Source organism: Podarcis bocagei (genome assembly GCF_964188305.1).
Source record: "Podarcis bocagei genome assembly, chromosome: 11".
NCBI lineage: Eukaryota > Metazoa > Chordata > Lepidosauria > Squamata > Lacertidae > Podarcis > Podarcis bocagei.
In genome coordinates this window covers 20,405,989-20,429,601 of record NC_138136.1, presented here as the reverse complement: position 1 = coordinate 20,429,601, position 23,613 = coordinate 20,405,989, and the positions used below count along the sequence as shown (strand labels likewise).

The window sequence follows — 23,613 nt, the reverse complement described above, 5'->3', positions numbered from 1 at the left end:
ACATATTCAGACTTTATCAGGAGAAATAAATCATGCACTGCCGCAGTTCTGAAAAGAGGGTGCAGAAACATTTACAGATTTGCTCTGGTTAAAAAATAGTTTAGAAATGAAATGAAGGCTGAAATTGTTATGGACTGAAGTTCTCACCCTGGGCCAGCAGGGGGATACTGTAGATAGTTATGCAAATGAAGCATCGAAAAGTGACATTCAGTGATTGGATAGTTTTAGAAAATGGCAACAGTTACATTGTTCTGGAGCTCTATATAAGCAGGCTGGCTGAGCTCCTCAGCTTAGTTCTGTTCCAGTTTACAAATAAAGAGCTGCTTTGGAAGAATCGCTGTGTCGTCTGATATGTTCGCCCACAACTTAACAGAAATCCTAGCGTGTAAGGCCCATTAGATGCAGTGGAACTTGCTCCAAAGTAAATGCACATATGATTACATTGAGCAGGACTGCATGAACATGTGGCAATCGTACTGTTTTGGACACAGCCTCTGCAGGAATAAGTATCAAGATATGTTCTACAACAATGCCACTAAAAAAATTACCGTCTACCAGCAACACCAATACTGTATGCAGGTAAGTAATCAAGAATCCAGATTGGAGTAAAAGTTGGATGATTTCAAATATTCAGGATTTTCTGTTTTGTGAATTAGCACAGGTTAGTCTATTATGCAATCGAGTACATTTTTAATAGGGAGTGGGGGAGATAGTAGTTAGACACCCTGCTTCTTCTGGAACTAGGCACCTGCTGGGGGGGAAAACATCCCAAAGGTTTTCCCAGGTGGTTTCCACAATACTACTGCATATTTTACAGCTAAATTTGAAATGGGATCATTGGGGTCCATGCTAACACAATTTCGGTAATGAGACAATTTAATCTAAAATCTATAAGGCACAAATTTCCAAAATGCCATTCTATAATCAATGGCCCAAATTAACCCCTCTAATAAGCACTCAATTTTTAAACTACTGCAAAAAGAAGAGTTAATTGCATTTCGTTGCATGCATAATAAATCATGATTAAACCCAGAGACTCCGGTTCAGTCCCCTCCCTTGCCACAGCTGGTAACAAAACATCAGGAAGCTGAATCACACCAGGTTTGTCCTTTTTTTCTCCTTTCTATTTTAGCCCACAAAGTGTGGAACCATACATAATGAACGGTTATTACTACAGTTCATGTGAAATCTTTTGTTTTATCATGGGCTTTCAGAAGGCAGGATGTGAAAAGATGTTCTGCCTCACCCTGACTTTGTGTTCTATCAGAACACTATTTCCTATTTTTCAAATACCGAAAGAAAATAAGAAATTGTTCGTGTATGCAACATCAGCAACCCGGATTCTACTAGCCCCAAGATGGAAGGAAGACACGATACCAACAATAGAAGAATGGCAACTGAAACTGATGGACTATGCTGAAATGGCTAAACTCACAGAAAAGCTCAGAGACAATGATAATGAGAAATTTAAAAAAGAATGGCAAACATTTATTGTATATGTACAAAATATTGTAAACAAGTAGAAACGTTGGCAGGCTTTGATTAAACACTTGCAAGTAGTTTAAAATGAGATAAAATCTATGAAAGGAAACCTGAATTGAAATACTAAAGTTTGATGGCACGTAGTTACAATATGAGGATAAGAAAATGAGGCTTAAGTATAATTATGCAGAAAATGTATATATTTATGAACCAGGAAAGTAAACGGAGGGAAGTCAGGAGGTTAAAGAGAACCTCCCCCCAAAAAGTGAATGTTATATTATTACTTTTACTTTTAAAAAATTATTTTTTCTTCTTGATGCAAAATGTTGAAGCTGAAATCGTAAAATAAAAAAATATTTACATAAAGAGAACACTATTTCCTTTTATACATACAAGTGCAGATAATGCCTTGCAAAACAGAGAGGTCTGAATAGGTCACCATCCATTCATTAGTCCCAAGCTACGTGATACGTCGGAAGCTAATTATTTCCTCCTGACCTCTACTATAGGTGATTGTTCATAAACTCACCACCTTGGTATCTGAAGAAGTGTGCATGCACACGAAAGCTCATACCAATAACAAACTTAATTGGTCTCTAAGGTGCTATTGAAGGATTTTTAAAATTTTGTTTCGACTATGGCAGACCAACATGGCTACCTACCTGTAACTACACCTTGTGGGTGTGCATCATAACTGTACTAAAGTAAGCACAAAACTGTAATACAGTGTGTTATTTTTTCTGTTCCTTTATTACCTGCAAACAACGCAACGTTGGCATGCTTTGCATCATAAGGACACCTGGCCATTCCACTGAACTCATCTCCCAGAAACTCCAAAGTATCCATCTGAAAAACAAAATAGCAGAATCCCTTTAGAAGCAAATAAAACATACTAAATGAACACTCATGGGGTTCCTTTCGAGTTCCTTTGCTTCCTTTATCTGCAGACATTTTTACTGTGTTTTAAGAACACAGCTAAATTATGATATTAACCTACTTTTTCAGTTTGCAATCATGTGGAGCACTGCTTGCATTTTTATTTTTTTTTACTGCAAAAGAGCCTCTTTTCCTCATACTATTTTTAACCAGAATCATGCTTTTCTTTTCTTTTTTTGCAATTTCCCTTTCGGAAAGACATTTGATATTTTGGTTGGAGTCGGTGTCATGCATAAATCCTCTTTCTGCCTGTCAAGAATTAATCTGTGAAGTACTTGTAAATCTCAGCCTTAAGTGTAACCCTTGGGAAACTAATTCTCCATAGGGTAGCCATAATTATACAAATAACCAGCTCAACACAAAGCAGAAGTTCAGCAGGTTTATAGCAGAAGCTACAGGGAAAAGGACAGAGCCTATAGGCCTAAGATTCATGTATCTCAGGATTACTCAGCAGTGACTTTTGTTTTATGTGGGTTCTTGGATCTACCTAGCAAATTCAATTTACGGTACTTCAAGCATAAGATACAGAGTTTGAAACGCTAGTGTGGATAATCAGCCATCTAAGCACCACCAGTCGCATCCAATCAACTTCCAGTCCCATGAATTGAGAGGCCTATTTCAAAGCAATGGGTGATTTGTCATCATTTGTTTCCTGTCTTTTATCTCCTCCTCTCTAGACCTTCTGAAGGGAATCAGTTGTGTTTATCCTAGGATGGAAAAGCGTTTAAAATAATTGTAAAAAGGAAAGGAGTTCTGCTTGGAGTACAATGTTCTGGGCCCATCTGCACTTTCGCTTCCAATGCCCAAGGGACGACAGTAGCATCAGGCCAGCGCACGTCAAGCGCTCTAACACTGCTGAGCCCAGGTGCTCCAATGACCTTCTGAAGGGCCCTGAAATGTTATTGAGTGCAGGCTTTCTGACAGCACTGCAACAGGTGTGGAAACCAAACTGGGCCCATATATCATTGGGAATGAAACATCTGTAGAAATAATAAAAGAAGGCCATTTATATTCCCCACATGATTCCACAATATCTATATCTGTATTTGCGCAAGAAATATGGCTTCCCAGCTGGAAGACTCCTTGAGGTTTGTCTGTCACATTTATTACAGTGAGGACTAAAGCACAGTTTCCCAAACTATATCGCTGCATGACTCCCCAAATTCAAGAAAAATAACTGTCTCTCTACATGTAAGACAGAGACTTAAGCTTGTAGCCTTCTACTCTGTTCTTTGGTTTGCTGGAAGGAAGGGAATGAGCATCTATGGAACCATGAAGTGCTTGAGAGTGTCAGAGCAATCAGGGTCTTGGGGGAATGTAGAGTTGCCACAATGATAAACTACAGATAATCGGCAATGTGGCAAGATGTGTATTGGTTTTGGAATTATAATTCCTACCCCAAGATACATTTTTAAGAGGATACAAAGGAGAAGCTTAAGTGTCTCCTCTGAATTCCCTACACATTCCTTTGATTCACACTGAGAGAACCTCAGGATTGAAGTTACATCAGCTTGATGTGGTACTGGAAGCCAAAGAATATTAGCTATATGTTGGGTATGGTAAATATGAAGTCAGCAAAGATGTTGTATGGTGAGATGTATGATGTGGCAGAGTAGTCAGTATGAACTGCAGTATGCCATTTATCCAGATGAAAAAACCATCTTCCCAACAAGACCATTTTCAATCATCTCTTACAAGGGATGCATATTGCAGAAGACAGGGACTAGGTACACTTTGCATACCCAATAATCTGTACTCCATATGCCCATAAGAATCACAGCCTCTTAGAATGCAAAGAATCATACCTACTTAAGAGTTCTATCTTACTGAGGCTTGATAAGGGTACAACCCTTCCTCTTTTTACAGATTGGAGAACTGGACCAAAACCAACCTAATGGATTTCATTGGGGACAAATGTAAGGTTTGGTAGGAATAAGCAGCTGCACAAATATAAGATGGGGGACACCTGTCTTGCCAGTAGTACATGTGAAAAGGATCTAGGGGTCTTAATAGCTCATAAGCTTAACATGAGTCGACAGTGTGATGCAGCAGTGAAACACCAAATGCTATTCTAGGCTGCATCAACAGAAGAAGTGTGTCCTGATCAAAGAAACTCACAGCACTGCACTATTCTGCCTTGGTCAGACCACACCTGGGATACTGTGTCCATTGCTGGGTACCACAGTTTAAGGAGGATAATGACAAGCTGGAATGTGTATAGAGGAAGGCAACCATGATGACAAAGGGTTTGGCAACCAAGCCTGATGAGGAAGGATTGAGGGAGTTGGTAAATAGGAAACTGAGAGGACATATGATAGCCATCTTCAACTATCACAGGGAAGATGGAGCAAGCTTGTTTTCTCCTGCTCTGGAGGCTACGACCCAAACCAATGGCTTCATATTAGAACAGAGATTCCGACTAAACATCAGGAATAACTTTCTGATAGTCAGAGCTGTTGGGACAGTGGGACGGACTCCCTTGGAAGGGGGTGAACTTCTTTGGAAGTTTTTTTTTAGCAAGGCTGGATGGCCATCTGTCATGGATGCTTTAGTTGAGATTCCTGCATTTCAGGGGGTTGGACTAGATAACCCAGGGATCCCTTCCACCTCTACAATTCTATGATTAAATTATTTAAGACAGATCACATCTAGGGTTTCTCTAGTGGGGAGATGGATGCAGTATCGAGTGCGTCAATGTTGCACTTTTAAAATCATTTCCAAAGTATTGTGAATATACAATTTTAATGAACAGATTAACTGATTAAAAATGTTATTGACTGAAGTTATTTAACTGGGCTGTAGCCTCACATTTGCTCGCTAGATACCCGCCCCCCCACAATGTAGTATTTTCATTCGCTCCTCCATAAACCCCATGCATGCGGATTTGAACTATAGCAGTAATTGAGGATTTTATGAGGCACAGCTTAGATTTGTCAGCACAGAAAGCTGGTGAAAGCTTTCACCGTTGCTAAGTTAACATGTCTGAAGCAAGCAGATGACATCCAAGATCCTACTATAAATCCTAGAGCTCTGGTTGCTACTATAGTTGTTCTTCTCTTCCATTTATAACAACCTAGCTATAGCAGCAAGAGTGTCAAGAACTCCTGCTCAAAGCGCTAGCCAGCCATTCTTTCTTTCAAAATAATCTGTTCTATCCTCCTCACCCCTCCAATTTTTTTGTCCTGTTCTCTGGTCATTCAACATTCTGTGATATCTGAGCAGGCCCAGGCCTCACTGAGTTGTTCTAGGGTTTTTTGTTGCCTTCAGTTTTTTTCTCTACAATCTTCTTCTATATCTGCAGATCTTGGGTTTCTGCAGAATGTGCCTTCATTCTTCTTTCTCAGCAGCCCTATAATCATGTTGGTGCTCACCAGCCAGGTTGGCTAATAGTATATATGAGTAAGCCTTCTCCGCTCTCAGGAGAGGAGCTGGAGAGGGGCCTTGCAAATAAGAGAAATTATAAGCACACTGTGCTTTTCACTGCGTCTCAGTTTCTAACAGCCAGATCTAAAGCAGCAAAAAAAAATTGCAGTGACTGCAAAGAGGGTTCCTTCCAGGATTGAACACCTAGGACCAAAATGATGAGTGAATGCAAAAGCTACGAATTGAATTTCTGTGCACCAAGAGTCACTGCAGTGCTCAGGTAAGAAGGGAAATGAACTTTGGTGCCAAAACTTGCTTTCTTCTGAGAAGATCTGAGTAGCTGAACAGCAGCAGCTGATCAGTGCTGACCACTTCACTCTTCGGTGAGCCAGTTTCCTGCTGTACCAACCTCTTTGCTGCCTATATTCGCAACGGCGGGGCTGGGTATAACACCACAGCCAGGCTCCTACTTCCATATGCTTGAGATGGCTACAAATCCTTAGCTTCAGGCATCTCCTTTCAGGTCTGTCAGAGTTGAACATTTTAATTAACAACCACCGAGGGAATAACTTGACTGTACGAAGCGGTAAGATAGTCTTCCAAGTGAGTACAAAGTATTATCGGGCTTACGCAGTAATAAATACTGATTCAAGAGGATTGCGAAAGATACCTAAATTGCTTCAGGCGCACCTTAATTTCAGACAGGGATTAAACCTACATTCTGCAATCCAAAACTCTGTAGGGTTCCGATACACACATGGAGCTCCACGTGAGCGAAGGCTTTCCCATTCAATCTCAGGGAAGCAGCTGTGTGAGCAACGGATCTGTGTATGTCTAAAAGCTCTCAGCACAATAGCAAGTGGAAACCCAACTTCAGGATGAGGGAGGTCAAACTAGAGCAGATAAAGGGAATCATCTCACAAGGCAGTCTTCTGTTGCTTTACCTAGCCTGCAGCTCACCCTCCCTGGTGGTTGCCATTGGGGGCTGGCATTTCTCCATGCGCTGGGATCCAATGTGGGAAGCACCGGTAGCTGTTTCCCAGGCAGCAAAGGAAGCCTCTGGGCTGCTTGGGTATTTGGTCCTGCCCGCTTGTCTAATCAGCGAATCGCAAATGAGCATGGGTCACCAGGAGGCAGGCTTATATTACATAGGCACGTGACTTGCTCTACAGCCACCATTTGTTAGATCTTATTCCACCCTCCCATCCTTTATATACAGTGGTTACCTGGGGTACAGACGCTTCAGGTTACAGATGCTTCAGGTTACAGACTGCTAACCCAGAAATAGTACCTCGGGTTAAGAACTTTGCTTCAGGATGAGAACAGAAATCGTGCGGCGGTAGCGGGAGGCCCCATTAGCTAAAGTGGTACCTCAGGTTAAGAACAGTTTCAGGTTAAGAACGGACCTCTGGAACAAATGAAGTTCTTAACCCAAGGTACCACTACCACTGTATTGCTGTTGCGTGTTGTTCTCCTCAGTCTTGCTATGGCACAGTCGGTCGCCGTATTTGGGGCCAGGCTGGAATTTCCCCAGTTGGCAAATTGGCTTCAGTGCTCTGCTTTTCGCAAACCTCATAGCAATTGTCACAACTTTGGCGGTTCAGGAATCGGACAGGCGTAGTCTTGGTTGGAGAAGAGGTTACAGCCTCTGCCTGGCCCCTCTGAAGTGGCGTATCCTGGTAAAGGGATCCAGGGGAGATGCTTTTGCCAGTCGCCCAGGTGGGGGTGCAGGGCCACAGCACAGGTACAATCTGGGGGGGGGGGAATTACCCCTTGATGTAGGTCAAGGATTCCTTCATTTCCGGTTGACCCCAAAACTCAAGTTCTTCTGGCAGGCTGGCAGGCCGGCCAGAAGGGATGGGATCTACCCAGTGCCTATGCCAAACCTCTTACATCTGTTGTCAATAAAGTTGTGGCCTGATTTCACCCAAATATTGGTTGTCATGTCTTTTATTCTTGGTATTGGGGAAGACCAAAGACTAGGAGGGATGCCTTGCCACACAAAAAAATGCTGAATGCATTTTAGTCAAATGTAATTCTGCTGATACCAATAGATTTCAAGCCATTATAATAATTTATGGTGAAATCTTTCCAGTCATTAATGCATTCTTTAAAAAATGCAATGCATACCTTATAATTTCTGCAGGAGGGACTGAAGGCATTTGTCCCACAAATAAATAATGTATCATCATCTCTTTTTAGAAGAACCTTAATAAAATTATGACATTCATCCTGCAAAAAATAAGAAGAGCACAAATATTATTTCAGCAAACACGTTGCAAATATTCTTCTTAACACTTTCAGGTTTCCTTGCAAAATGGCTACAACAGTCAAATAAAAACATCTGTTTGACCAGTACAAACGGGCTTAACCAAACGATTGTTTAACCAAACAAACTGGCTGTTAGGACCTGAGGCCATCATATTGCTCCTCTTTGCTGATGTTCATTAGATGGAGTGAATCTTAATGCTAGTCTTTGATTCAAGAATAGGACCTCGGTACTTCACTTTCCTACACTATAGTAAATGACACTGCTAGTAAGTATCAGCTTAGTAAAGAGAGCTCAGGATGTAATGGAAAAAATGGAGCCAACTATACTTCATTTAGGTTTATCCACAGTTAATCATATCTTGCATTACTATAACATTTGTCTAGGATCATTTCTGCCTCCCTATGCCCAGAAAAAAGGCCACATATATTAGACACACTATTATGCCAGCAACCAATGGAAATTGGATAGTTGTGCTTAGCTCCTCAATATAGCATTGAATGATGTCAGTGCACCTTGCTGAATCCCAATCCCAGTGCTCTTAAGCATTTTACGATGTTGCTGTGTCTGCTGTCATAATGTTTCATCACATTGGAAGCAAACTATTTTTGCAAATTAAAGTCTTCAATAAGCCGATGGGCTGGTGTGTGTGTGTGTGTGTGTGTGTGTGTGGAAGCAATTACTAGCTGAATGGCATGATCCACATCACAGAGAGTGGTCTGAGATAGCAGTCAAGAAACTAAACAAAACTGGCAGCTGCCAGAGAAATGAAAATTACCTACCTTATGTTTTCCCTTCATTCTGCATGTGTCTACATCGAGCTGCCTGGATTTCCACGTCAATTTCTGCAAGGATCAAGGAAGAAATCAATTAAGAGCCCAGAGGTTGTTGTGTTTGATTTCAAAAGTAAGAGTTCCCTAAGGAAAACTACTTCTTAATATAAGCTTATTGAAAGCTTTCTGCACTTTGACTATGGTTAATTTACCATAACAATGGAACACCACAGATGCAGAACGCCTGCAAAGCTTTGAATGGTACCTGGCAAACTGAAAACACCTCACTGAAAACAAGCAAATTTGGTGAGAGGAAAACATTAACAAATGGTTACATATTCTTGTTTTCCTTGTTAATATAGACTATTTACATATAGAAGTATTTGTATATGTGTGTGTGAAAATCTGTGTTTTATTTGCAATAAATGTGTGTACATCTATAACAAAATCTGTTTTATCTGCAATGAAATAAAATTGCTTACACATTTGACTGTTGCCTTGTCTTCTAATTTTGAACTTTTTAGTCACAGTTTGCAATGTTTACATAAATTAGGGTTGCCATGTTTTAAAAAGTGAAAATCCGGACATTTTAACCGATGTTAGTTAATTCTGCCCGAAAACCATTTCCAAAGGGCAAATCCCAGGAAATTCTAAACATATGGCAGCCCTAAAGTATATGTATCCAGACTTTCACTAATGATCGTTGGGTGGGTTACATAAAAGATATTGCTATATAAAACAGCAGATGAACTTACAACTTCGATTAAAATGTCAATTAAAATCAAACCAGCAGCAATAAACAGGAGGGGCAACCTTCACTTATTTCAGCCCATCTTCTACAAATGCCAAAGCTATGACTCTACTGAATTTTAAACCAAAGATGGACTCTGGCATCTACCTAAACCCACGACAGAGAAACAATGAGATCTGATTCAAGCAACCTGCCTTACTCAAAACTAACTCACAAACTGGGAGGGTTCTCTCTCTCAGTGGAAGAGTCCATGCTTTGCGGGTGGAAGATCGCACATTGCCACATAGGGCTGGGACAGGCTTCTGTTTTAAAACTCTAAATAGCTGCTAAATAGTGAGTACAAACAATACTCAGCTGGATTGATTGATGGTGTGCATTGGTATAAGATAGCTTCCTATGTTCCTGTTGAGCTTCAGAAGCTTTTACTTGCAAAAACCATTCTCTTTGAACTCCTCTGGCTGAAAACAAATGTCAAACTCGCTTATTTGTTGCTCTATAAACTAGATTTTGGCTAATAAGCAGACCCGTTTTAAATTACTTGAACTCAAAGGGGAGGGAAATGTTGATAACTGGAGCCACTGAAAGATATACTGTCTGGGTACCTTAAATCACATAATGCATGTCTTAAAATACCAACAGTTATGCAAATATTGCGGACAATATTTCCACCTAACATATAGCTCTGTTACTCAGTTGTGAAGTATCTTTATAAAGCAAAACATGTTTTTTTTCACTGAAGTTGCATCACCATTTTCCCAACTGCTTCTCAGGTCTGTTAGTTTAGCCTGTAATTTTAGCTCCACTCTTGAACATGATGTTAGTCATCATTCCCAGGGTGCCAGATGCACACAAAGAAGTGAGACAAGCCTTTTTCTCCCAACTCTGATACCTACGTACAGCTCTTTCTTATCACACGTCACTTATGGCCTACTTAACGAGGGACAGGAAAAATACTTCAATTTCCATCTTAATTTACCTTGGGTGCGATGTAGATGTCCTTATAAGCCAATTAGAAAAAAGCCCTCTATGTTTTGCTTAGTATATATCTGCTTGATTATATACATTATAAAATGAAGTAGTAATAATAAATAAATAAACTTTACAAAAAATCTGCTTGATTGCAGATCCTCCAAGTGCCTGTTTTACAGGGACAGTCCCAGATTTACAGATGTCATCCTGGTTTCTGATTTGATCCCAGAATGTTATAACCTTCCTTAGAACCTCCTTATTTTTATTGGGGAAATGTTGAAAGGTATGGTAGGACATCCCTATTTTCATCAGAGAAATGCTGGAAGTTATGGAATTATGTGACCCACCAAGCCAAGGAGATACGTAACTATACAACCTTTAGAAGACCTCTGAAGGCAGCCCAGTATAGGGAAGATTGTTTGTTTGTTTTTAAAAAATTTAATATTTTATTATGTTTTTATATATGTCGGAAGCCTCCCAGAGTGACTGGGACAACCCAGTCAGATGGGCAGAGTATAAAATAATAAAGTAATAATCAATTAGGACGTCCCTGTTTTCATTGGATAAATGTTGGAGGGTATGGTATTGGACATAAAACCATATTCATTAAATATGGTAAATTCATTAAATAGGTAAGCAGAGTTTGCTTATTAAAAGGGTCTTATAGCCAATTACTATGGTATTAGCTGTTCAACAAAGCTTCAGGATCCAAGTAAGACATTTGATGGACATTACAATGCAGATTACTTATCATCTCAGCTAAGCCACTTATCAGAAGTTCACTGGGGACATGGCAGATCTTCCAGCTTCCCTCTATGTGATTAATATGCACCATCCACCTTGATCAGTGCAATTTTAAGAGCAATGTTGGAAAGAAGCGGAGCTAAGTTCCTTTTCTAATCTATCCCCCAGTTTCTTCCCGTGTCCTTGGTGGGAGAATGACAGAATGCTACTTACTTTGCTAAAATAAATTTCTTCTGTATGTGATGCATCCATATCAACAGTATAAATATGGTCCCTGTAAACAAAGGGGAAAGAATGAATGCCAAAATAAACTCAGACATTGTCACAAAAAGAGTCGTTTGCAATCAGATAAATCATTGCCCTTATATGGGGGTGGGGAGACAGGACCCTGGGGACAACTCCAAAGAAAGCTAGGAGATACACCTTCTGATTCATATGTTTTATGAAGGAAAGGAAAGGAAACTTAAAGGTCATCAACTCAAGATGAACAGCTGTTTCACTTATATATTTTGCGAATTAGAATGGTGAAGGCTTCCCACTCCCACAATCACAACAGGGATGCTGCTGAAAAAAGGGACATTTATATGAAAACAAGGAGCTGACTATCATGTGAAATGACTGGGAGTTTACTTCTCATACTGGAAACAGGGTGTTCAGATGAACCTTATTCTGTGATTCTAAGTATAGGTCTGTTCCTCCTGGCTAGCCTCGCAAGCCCATTTTTGCATGCTTCTCCAGCTGGTGGACCTTGGGGGGTTCTAGTGAAAAACAAACTAAACAAAGACCTGAGATCCCCATATCCCTATGCTGATCATAACAGGAGCCTGTAAGCTTGTGGGCCTCAGATTCGCAAGTGATGGCTATGATTATTGTAATAGATACACAGCCCATGAGGATCTTACAATTTTGTGAAAAATAACCCTTGTGTATGAAGGGCTTAAAGGGACGCGGGTGGCGCTGCGGGTTAAACCACAGAGCCTAGGGCTTGCTGATCAGAAGGTCAGCAGCTCGAATCCCCTCCACGGGGTGAGCTCCCATTGCTCGGTCCCTGCTCCTGCCAACCTAGCAGTTCGAAAGCACGTCAAAGTGCAAGTAGATAAATAGGTACCACTCTGGCGGGAAGGTAAACAGCGTTTCTGTGTGCTACTCTGGTTCGCCAGAAGTGGCTTAGTCATGCTGACCACATGACCCGGAAGCTGTACGTTGGCTCCCTTGGCCAGTAAAGCGAGATGAGCACCACAACCCCAGAGTTGGCCACCACTGGACCTAATGGTCAGGGGTCCCTTTACCTTTACTATGAAGGGCTTTGGACAGAATACCACGTCCAGTGCTATTTATCTAGAAAAAGAGGTGTCGGAACTCACCATGAACACCTCCCTTGTTCTCTTAGAATGGCAATGGCGTCCACCTGAGAGGAGCCAAAACTGAGTTCTGTGAGTTCTGGCTGAAAAAAAAGCCGACCCCAAATATCCCCAAATAAGTTTTGTTCAGGTGTGTTCTTTTATATCTCCTTGTTTAGCTGATTGAACATCTTTTGTCAGGTTCTCAGGATACCATATGGATTTTAGGGATACCATTTAAGATTTTAAGGCGGCTAGGCTTTCTTCATTGTTTCAAGGCTATTTTCCCAACCACAGCAAAGATGTTTTGACAGAAAGTATGAAGGGAAACGGTTTGACAATAACCACACAGTTCCCAAAAGCCCTGTTAATTTCGCTGCACTTGATGACCAAATTGAGTTTCAGCATTTACCCTCTGGCAGAGAGAGGACAACATTGCTTTACCTAAGTTGCTCGTGTTCATTCTTGTTTTGCTGAGAACTAGGTTCTTTAAAAAAAAATAATTCTGCCAGTTTCTCCTTGGAAACATAGAATAGGGCCAAGAAGTGCAAGTGAGATATTTCTACACATTCCCCTTCTGTGCTCAACAGACTACAAGGGCATTTTCAACTTGGAGATAGGAAAGCAAAACACTCAGTCTAATCAAACCTTGAAGCATCTGCTCTGAATTGGGAGCAAAGAATAGGGCAGTTGGAGACATTAAAAAAAAAAAAAAGCCATAATTTCATTTCTCCTTCTACCCCCTTTAACATAACCTTCTCTCTATTTCCCAACCCCCTTCTCCACTACAGGAAGAATTGCTGTTGAAATTAAATGATCTGCTTTTAAAGGACCCGTGGAAACCTGCTGAGAGTAGTATACACACACAGAACTTCCATTTTTGAAATCTCTGCTGTCAAGATTTGCTTAGTTTTAACAGACCGGGAGGGAAACAAGGTTAGCCTCTAACTAAGCAGACACAGAACCCTCGTCGCTGCAAAGAATAATAAGCAAAATTCTTCCCACGTGGGAGAATAGGGGCAGTATTGTTAACAGAACCAGGCTTTCATGATTTTGCTGCCTGCCACTGCACCAGAGGCTGTTTGCTTTGCAAGATGCCAAACCGTGGAAGGAGTTGGTGTATGTGTTTCTTTTCAGACATTCCATCTTCAGTAGAACATGCCATTTATTTATAAGGTAGCTTTAATGCGCCGGCTTGTTATTTGCTTGACTTCATTGAGGGAGCTGCGATTGGAGGTCAATACCAGAGCAGAATTGCCTATTTGTTTGATTTCAGCTTCATGGGTGACACAGCAGCGTGGCTTTCCCCTCCCCGCCCAATAGATTTTTCACAATTGTGCTGCTATGCAAAAGCAGGCCGAAAATAAATTAAAAATAAATAAATCTGAATTGTAAATGAACAAGCGATTATTATGCACTGGCAACGTTTCAGAAATGTTCCACTTGCCCTCTTTTAGCACAGCTCTGTATATGTTAATTGCCAGCAAAAATGAAAGCAGAAAGATTTGAAAACAGGCTTGGGTTGCTAAGCTCTATTCTAACTCTGGCTCCTTCTAATGACTTAGTGACTGGTTTGCCAATCAACCCTTGGAGAAAGCAGAGGCCAACTCCTGGAGCAATCTGAATGTACAAAAGCAGATTTCCAGATAACTCGAAACCATTTCCATATGTGTTATTTAAACCACAGCTGCTCACACAATGGCAAATATTGAAAGAACTGTCAAGTACTAGTTAGGCTTTGCTAAACCGCTAACAATAAGTGACTTTGCTGTTCTATTTTCCCTGCTGCCGCCTAGCGCCTCCCCCCTTCCCCAAACTCCTACTTGGAGGATTTGTATAGCTCTTGCTAATTAAGTTATTCTTTACACAAATAGACAATCCTAGCACTTCCGTTTTCCCCCACCTCCAGCACTGCAGATGGTTACCATGGCGCAACTGGGTAAGGGGAAGAAAGTTAAATATTGCTGGTGCCAACTGACCCTCGGCCACCAACTGCAGCCTTTATGTGTGGCATAATTGCAAAGGGTTCATTCAGGTGTGTGCAAAATAAATAAAAAAATAAATAAATCCTCAAATATCTGTGAGGGATGACACAAAAGTGTAACGGGAGAGGGTCAAGTGCCATATGTGATCATGTATTTAATCGAACACCTTTGTTTTTACCCCCTGCTTCCCTACCTCTCTTTTTATTATAATGTGTTTTTCAAGTATACTGTACAGTGGTACCTCAGGTTACATATGCTTCAGGTTACAGACTGCTAACCCAGAAATCGTGCTTCAGGTTAAGAACTTTGCTTCAGGATGAGAACACAAATCATGCTCTGGCAGCGTGGCGACAGCAGGAGGCCCCATTAGCTAAAGTGGTGCTTCAGGTTAAGAACAGTTTCAGGTTAAGTACGGACCTCCGGAACAAATTAAGTACTTAACCTGAGGTACCACTGTATTTTTGTGCTTGATGCGATGCTTTATTATGTTTTAAATGTGTGTTGGAAGCCGCCCAGGGTGGCTGGGGCGACTTTTAGCCTTGCGTCACGTGCAAGTAGAAAGAGGCCAGGATCCAAATATTTGGGTTGCATCCAACGCTGTTATTCCGCTCGTGAAACAAGACTTCTGTTGATGCAATGTAACTTCACCCCCCTCTTCCCTGAACCAATCTTCCCAGAGGGTTTGGAGATTCGGGGGGGGGGCAGGGCTGGCCCAAGACATTTTGGCATCTGAGGCGAACCACAAAATGATGCCTCCCACCAGCCAGGGAAGAAGGAGCGAATGAAGAGTTAAACCAGGAACGGCAGAAAGGGGGTGGTGGGGGTAGTGATCAAATCAACCTTCCCAGACGGTTGAACTGGAAGTCAAAGGCCATCATGGGGTGGGTGGGTGTGCTCTGAATCACACCAGGTGGATGCAAAGCCTTAGGAGACCCCAGAGGGCAGCCTCCATCATTTCCTCCATAAGGGTGGGAGGAGACCAGCAGTTTCTCCTATTCTCAAGGGGGCTGCTCTGAAGATAGCATTGGGGGAGGGCTGCTGAGGAACACCGCGGCAGCAGAAGCGCCTGATGTGTTCCTTGGAAGACAGATCTTGCCACCTGAGGCGGTTGCCTCACATTGCCTCATGGTTAGGCCAGTCCTGTTTGGGGAGGTAGATGAGAGGAAGGGGAAGCCACACTGCCTGAGCGGACCTCTACACTTGCAAAGATGGATATAACCCTTTGATTTAACACCCTCCACCCCCAAAGTTAAATGTTTGCGTAAAAGTCACAGGAGGAGAGGAAGCAGCAAAGAAACTACTCCTTTGGTAAAGGTGTGAAAAGAAATGTTGTCAAAATGATTCAGACTTTGCTCGTCCCTCCTCATCCTGCTCTCTTCAACGGCTGCCTCACATCACCATGCCAATCAAACATCCCTGCTTGGTGAATTAAGAGATACAAAGCATACAGAATATATAGAGACTGCTGCTTGGCCCTCGAGAGTTCAGCTCTTAATAGCTGTATATAAGGCTAACCATCCAAGGCCTTTTGCAGCTGACAATTTGATGACGTCAAGTGCTCCAAGGAATCACTGGCACTTTAAAAGAGCCCATGTGGGAACTATTAGTACTTGTTACCAGCTCAGAGAAAGACACACTAACTGAAATTTCTTTGAGCTAGTAGTGGGTGTAAGAGCCTCTCCAGGTTTTATTCTTAGCTCTTTAATGGTGCTAGTCCCAGTCCTGCAACAGCAGCACAATGTCCCTTCCACGTATGGGGAGGTAGCTTCGCTGTGAAGGTAAAAAACCTTTATTTTGCATGAAACAGCAAGGCATGGATTTGGAGGAAACTGGAGCCTCAGCTACCACTTGACATGTTTTTAAGTGTTATCATCATTTAGTAGGAGAGTTATCTGCTTTCCATGCAGAGTCCCAAGTTTTTTACCTGCCTGCCTGTCCAAAGCTGACTTTGAGGATGGAGGGCAAAGGAGAGGAGCTGGGGCCACCAGCCACCTATTGCAATGGGTGGGGAGCAAGGTCCCAGTGGCGTGGTGCATGCTGGGATCCCACACAAACCTGGAAACAACTCTAAGTGACCATTTTGCTCTATGTAAATATGCCACTTTGCTCTATGTAAAGATCTGGAATGCAATGCGCTCCCCACTGATTTATTGATTTATTAATTCCCACTAATTACAGTGGTGTGGATTGTGCCTCGGCCCCTACATTGTTCAGCGTCCTTCCTATAATCAAATGGAGTTCATAACCATCCAAGTAAAACCTCAATTGGTATGTGGAAGGGCTGTGGTTCAATGACAATGAGCCAATGAGCTTCTGTGTCACATACAGAAGAGGTTCAAAGTTCAATCCCCAGCATTTTCAGATAGACCTGGAAGAGACTCCATCTGAAATCCTGAAGAACAACTGACAGTCTGTGTGGACAATGCAAACTTGGTGAACTAATGGTCTGACTTGGTGTAAGGCAGGTTCCTGTGTTCCTATCCCAGCATCCCCTTCTTCTTTTGGCAACAATGAACATGGCATACTTGTGATTTCTTCTTCAACAACAACAACAACAACAACAACCACCACCCACCAACCAACCAACCAACCAACCAACCACTAATGCTTTTATCTGAAATCCAAGAATTAGCTCCCAAGTAAACACGGAGTACTTCTGAGATGCCACAACAAATGTTAGTCATTTGTTTTTATTGTTTTTAGGTAATTGGGTACAAATGTATACTTAACATTGCTATATTTAGACAACTGGGGGGGGGGGGGAAACAACACTGTGGAAAGGAACATCTGATATTGTAGCTCAGGGATCTATGCCAAGAAGAAACTCAATTAATGCATTCACAAAGCTGCTTGATAAACACCTCTGATTGGATTCATATTTGCCACTGTGCTTGGGGTTATACCACAACTGCCAAAGGAGATGCAGAGCTGTAGGTACAAATTTTCATTCACACTAATTATTATTTTAGGGAGTGGTACACATCGTGCTCCTTTGGGGTTGTTTGTCAGACCTTTGGTCCCCACCCTGCACTCAGCTCTCACCTGTGGCTCCTAGTGAGCTCAGAGTTGCCAAAAACAGTATTCTTCAGCCATCAAGTACCACAACAAACACAAATGTTTTCAACTTCCTCCTCAAAGCAAATAATGATGGCAATAGACACCTGACTAGAGAGGGCATTCCACAAAGACCACTTAAAAGGTGGTCATGGGACAACACCAACTGGGAAGCCCCTGACCTTAGCACCAGATCATAGGGTCTGAGATAGTTGGTGCTGGGAAAGACATCTCTTTTAGGATCTTGGGTTCCAAGCCATTTAGGGCTTGTTATGGCAGTGCTAACACCTGGCAACCACCAGTGCTTTTGGAACCAGTAACACGTGGTCCTATCAGGCTGCCCCACTTACCAACTTAGCAGCTGCACTAGCTGCAGTCTCTGGACTATCTCCAAGGACAGCTCCATGTAGAACACGTTACAGAAGTCAAAGTGGGAGATCACTAGAACATAGAACTAATGAGGCCAGGCGATCCCAGTCTAGAAATGGCCTTAGCTGGCAAACCAGCCTAAGCTGCGCAAAAGTACTGCTAGCCACAGAAGCCAGTGAGAAGCCTGGAATTCCAGAGCATTCGCACACTATGACCTGTTCCTTCAGTAGGAGTACAATCCCTCTCAGAACAGATTCTATACCTAATTCCTTGGCACGGGAATCACCCATTTGCAGCACTTCCATTTTACTGGGTTTCAGACTCAGTTAATTGGTCCCCATCCAGTTCATCACTGGCCCCAGACACCTATGCAGCACCTTCATGGCCTCTCCTGATGTCAATGAAAAGGGGAGATAGAGCTGGGTATCAACATAAAAAAGGTAAAGGGACCCCTGACCATTAGGTCCAGTTGTGGCCGACTCTGGGGTTGAGGTGCTCATCTTGCTTTACTGGCTGAGGGAGCCGGTGTACAGCTTCTGGGTCATGTGGCCAGCATGACTAAGCTACTTCTGGCGAACCAGAGCAGCACAGGGAAACGCCGGAGTAGTACCTATTTATCTATTTGCACTTTGACGTGCTTTTGAACTGCTAGGTTAACAGGAGCAGGGACCGAGCAACAGGAGCTCACCCCATTGTGGGGATTCAAACTGCCAACCTTCTGATCGGCAAGTCCTAGGCTCTGTTGTTTAACCCACAGCGCCACCCGCGTCCCTGGGTATCAACATACTATGTACCAAATGCCCAGATGACAGTTCCCAGTATAGATGTATAGCATAGGAGATGTTTATGGGGCCTTGTGAAGTCCCACAGTTCAAAAGCCAAGAGCCAAGGAACAATCTCCTTGTACTATTTCCTGGTAGTGACTCTGCATTATGATTAAATTATTCACTTTCCAGGTTTTCACCTAAATATAAAAGTGATGTAGGCTCTGAATTTTTACTTGTCACACAGATTCCTAGCTCAGCAAGAAACTTTTAAGTGACATTTGGAATAAAACAGTTTTTGCATATCTTTGGAGCAGAGAAAGATAACATTGTAATGCAATGAAGGCTCCAGATTTTGGAAGGCCTGTGGACATCATAGTCTCTGTGGGGTTCCCTCCCTGATTAGGCCCACAGCCTCCTTGCCATTATCACTACTATCCATTTTCAAGACTTCTCCTGATAAACTATGGCATAACAGCATGCCGTGAAGATAAAATGGAGAGGGGAACAGCTGTGTATGCCAGCCCGAGCTCCTTGGAGGAAAATGGGATAAGAATGCACAAATAAACATACACACACACACACACACACACACACACACACACACACACACACAGAAAGAGACATTTGCAGGCCTTGACCATGACAACATCCTTGAAGCATTTCACTGTTCACTTACTGAAGTTGTGGGCTACGCCTATAGTTTCTAACAGGACGCTCTGGAGTAACTAATTTGCTAATTGCATCTGAAGTTGCCACCTGACTAATTGTAAGTTGGCCCAACTTGTTTCTAATTAGAAAGCCCTTTTAAATTTTTGTGTAATCAAGTATGCATTAACATATCCCAACGGGCAAATGTTTAGCATTCTCAAAGAGGTAGCAATCTTCATTGCTATCCACCAATGCCAGTTCACATGACTTTGGGGTATGTATTGGCTGCTAAAAACCCTATTGAAATCATTTGCCTCCCTTGTCCATGGTAAACTGGTCACAGGAGGAAAATATGCATGGGGTGTTTCCATGCAACCCCAGTGCGGATTAGCCATGAAATGCTACACATATGCTGAGAAGCCTATGCCCAAGCAGCTCCCCTTGGGCAGAAAGCCAATGAACACAGCTATTTGAAGTGCTTGCCACTCGTCCAGATGGTCACGTAAACTAGACCTTATGCAGGCACTCAAGAATTTGAGAGAACACTTCGGGCCAACTCACACAACTCAACTGGTACACAGAGCAAGAGTGCTAATAAGTTGATACTTTCAAAAATTGGCTCCTACTAAAGCAAGACGCCCAGCCTGCACCACAAGCCCCCGTTGGACTTCGTGCTGCTAAATAAGACCTTGCCCTTAATTGTGACTTTTCTACTAAGAGCTTTAAAACTTTGCTCACTGCTGCTTCCAAAAAGACCACAAAGAAGGAAGCTGGCTCAGCAGCTAGGTCCCATAATAATAATTAACATTAAACTTGGCCAAATCCTTTGAAAGAAATGAAGTGTAAACACATCTTTCCCCCTCCGTTCTCTCTCCTGGTCTCTTTGCTTTACCATAAAATATGCTTAGTATCCCAATGACATTAAATTTTAATTCTGCTTCAAATATGTACTCATGCAACATGGATTATTCTTGTTTATTCTCCAAAACAGGCAATTAGTTGTGTACTTTAAATCAAAAACTCTTTTAAAAACATAATGATTCCAACATTCCCAAGTGTGGAACAGCTACTGTATATTATGAATTGCTCTGGTAAAAAATGCTGAAGGCATCAGCCAGCAGGACTTTACAGCATTAAGCCCTAACTGGACATATAACACAACTCTCGGAATACAAATAAATTCCAACTGGGGTACCAAGCTCTTGAGGCTGCGTTTTTTTAAAAAGCCAAAGGGAAACGTTGAGGAGGGATGGAGGCCAGCCAAGTCATTTGTTGCCTCCCACATAACTGCCATTTTCGTTGTTGTTGAAGGAACATTCTTTCCCTATGAAGACTATGGTTCATCTATTGATGACTTCCATGTTTCTATGTGCTACAAAGTTCAATTTAAATATAAATATACCCTTTTCTTTTGCTCCCCCCCCTACCCATTAGACCATGCACCAATAATATTGGGTCTACTGCTCAAGGCTGGGCCTAGTGAGTGGGTTCCATCGATATGAACGGCTTATCTTTCAGAATGTATGGAGATCCCTGCTGGTTCAGACCAAAGACCATGCTGTTCCCACAGAGGCCTATCAGGAGCCCACAAGCAAGACACGAACACAGTAGCCCTTTCCCATTTGTGGTCCCCAGTAGCTGGCATTCATAGATATCTAGATCTGTGGCCCTTCTTTAGTCTTTTGTCTACCGATAGGGTATGATGGAGGAAGTCTCTAACTTACATGACCCCTGAGGTAGACACTTCCTTGTGGAGATCTATCATTTCCCCACTGCACCATACAGAAGAGCTTCTCACATGGTGACTCCCAATGATACAGATGTTGCAAACCTCTAGGGTTTGCCCACATGAATATCTGGTTCCGATGGGAAATTTTTCCTGTCTCTATGAGGCTGTGGTACATACAGTCATGGGGAAAAGAAAGTGCACCCTCTTTGAATTCTGTGGTTTTACATATCAGGACAGAATAATAATCATTTGACACAGTGCAATATGTCATTTGATGTGGTTCATCTGAGATTGTATTTACCTAATTTTGAGACCTGATAAGGAACAGATGATTGTTATTATGTCCCGATATGTAAAACCACAAAGACAGTGCACTTTCTTTTCCCCATGACTGTATTACAGTCTGGGGTGAAACATCAGCAGGGAGAAACAGCTACGACGATTCCCGAGTTGGAGCTAAGCTTGCAAAAAACAAGGTTTGAAACTGATGTATGGGGTGATTCATTTGCAATGGACAATTAACACAACTGTGGAAGGCCTCATGTTCCCTTCTCATGTCACTCTCACTTTGAGCTATGAAATAATCCAAAAAGAAGAGTTCTGCGTGGTTGAGAAGAGTTCGGAAGAGAAAAGAACAAGGACTGACCTAGCAGCAATGTAGAGGGTTCTGTCCATTATCATGAGCAACTGGACGTCCAGTTTGTGCCTCTGTGGGGCGTTATGTCCTGGCTTGTGACCCACAAACACCGGATACTGTTTTGTATCTGTAAGAAGCAGAGAGGAGTTGAAAGAAGAAAAGTCGAGAGACACTCAGTGAAAGCATGTAAACAGCTGTTCAGATGGTCTATCCTCAAATGAAGGATCCAGAATTCCTGCCCCGATTTCTTTCTCTCGGCATATAGGGTTAATCATCCATGCAACAAATAACCCTGCTCAACAGGATCAGCTTCTTCGTTGTCACAAAAGGGATGTTATACTCTTCACAATTTTAAAAATTGTTATCCTCCCCCCGCCCTCAAGAAGAGCATTTAATTGCTAGAAGTTAATAGGCAATCCAACATTTACACCTGGGTTTATATTCACTCTTTGCAGTTTTAAATAGCTGGATTCTGCCTGCCAAAGATGATCCCACAGCATAACAGTGTTTTATAGAAGGCCAGCAATTACAGCAGTAGCCACGCTGTCTAGTGATTATAACAAAGTACTGAAAGATACCAAACTGGCAGATCTACGGGCTGCCCACATGACGAGGGTAACATTCTAATTGTGCTTATTTTTAGGAACAGAGGGGAGCCATTAATTGAGCTTTGCATCTACAAAAGCATCTGCTTTTTATTTTCTTTGCAGACAGTCTTATGAGGTTGTTTATGGAAAGTAGATTGCATTCTCTTATTTTACCTAATTTTATTCTGAAGCATCAGAGATGGCGGCTTCAGAATGGACTAGCGAGACTTTTATGGGAAGGAGCCGACTTGAAAACCATAATACTCTAATCAACTGCTAATTTCACACATCTTTCGGTGATTATACTATAGAAAAAAATACAATCTTCTGGGGGTGAGGGAGATGCACAAGCCACACTGCGCTGCTGTGATGACTGCCACTAATCCATAATAGCAAATGCAGAGATGAATGAGGTCGGTGTGAGTGATGCGGTTCAGGGGATTGAACAAACCCTCTAGCAATCTGGTAGCTCTGTTTCTTGCCCTTGAAATATAAATTCTGCAGTACAGTACACAAAGCATCCAGAGCTTCACAAATACATCTTCTAGGTTGCCACTGGTCACAGTAGCTTTTGCTCTGGTGAGTCCCTTTTCCAACGCAGAGAGAAATGGGCTAGAGATTTGACTTAATTTAATGTTGTTTGGGACCTCACTGGAACCCCCTTCTCCTGTGTCCCAGAACTTGTTAGAAAGGCAGGGTCTCTTCCCTTAAGTTGCACTTTGCTTTGGAAGCAGATAAACGTCCCCTGCTTCCGAATGCCCATGCAGCTCAGCATGATGTCAAGCGAAATCCCTTCCATCCCACAATGCAGTGCAGGATCAGCAGTGATCACACATTCTAGATGGTTACTAAGGTAGTCAAAATGTGTGGACCGCTAATGATGATTGCGCAAGCAGGCAGAGAATGGAAACTACTGGAGATAGAAAATGTAGTTGCATGCAAGTTAGAAAGAAGAATGGAAGATTTAAATAACTATAACCTTTGAATTAATATATAACCTTGTTGTTATTTGATATAATTTTGTTTTAGCTATTTGCAGGAGTTGGTAAAGGGACAGCTGAGGATTGAGGAATTTGCTAAAAAAAAAGGATGTCAAATCTGTAAAATAAGCAGCATGCAAAAGGGGAAGAAATGGAAATATCTGAGAGAGAGAGTGGAAAGCCAGTTTTTGAAAAAAGAAGAAGTATCAAATTAGTTTTAATTTGGCATT

General features: G+C 42.1%; 1 protein-coding gene across 8 annotated transcripts in view; it reads right to left on the bottom strand.

Annotated features, from left to right (window-relative positions):
- Positions 1–23,613, bottom strand: part of SEMA6A (semaphorin 6A) — a 183,847-nt gene that overhangs the window by 60,511 nt on the left and 99,723 nt on the right. For all 8 annotated transcript variants that reach the window (XM_081213582.1, XM_081213587.1, XM_081213588.1 and 5 more), the window contains exons 3-7: positions 21,826–21,943; positions 11,501–11,561; positions 8,833–8,895; positions 7,912–8,013; positions 2,238–2,328 (exon numbers count right to left, since the gene is read on the bottom strand). In XM_081213582.1, the coding sequence (XP_081069708.1) occupies positions 2,238–2,328; positions 7,912–8,013; positions 8,833–8,895; positions 11,501–11,561; positions 21,826–21,943 (435 nt within the window). The remainder of the gene's footprint in view (positions 1–2,237; positions 2,329–7,911; positions 8,014–8,832; positions 8,896–11,500; positions 11,562–21,825; positions 21,944–23,613) is intronic.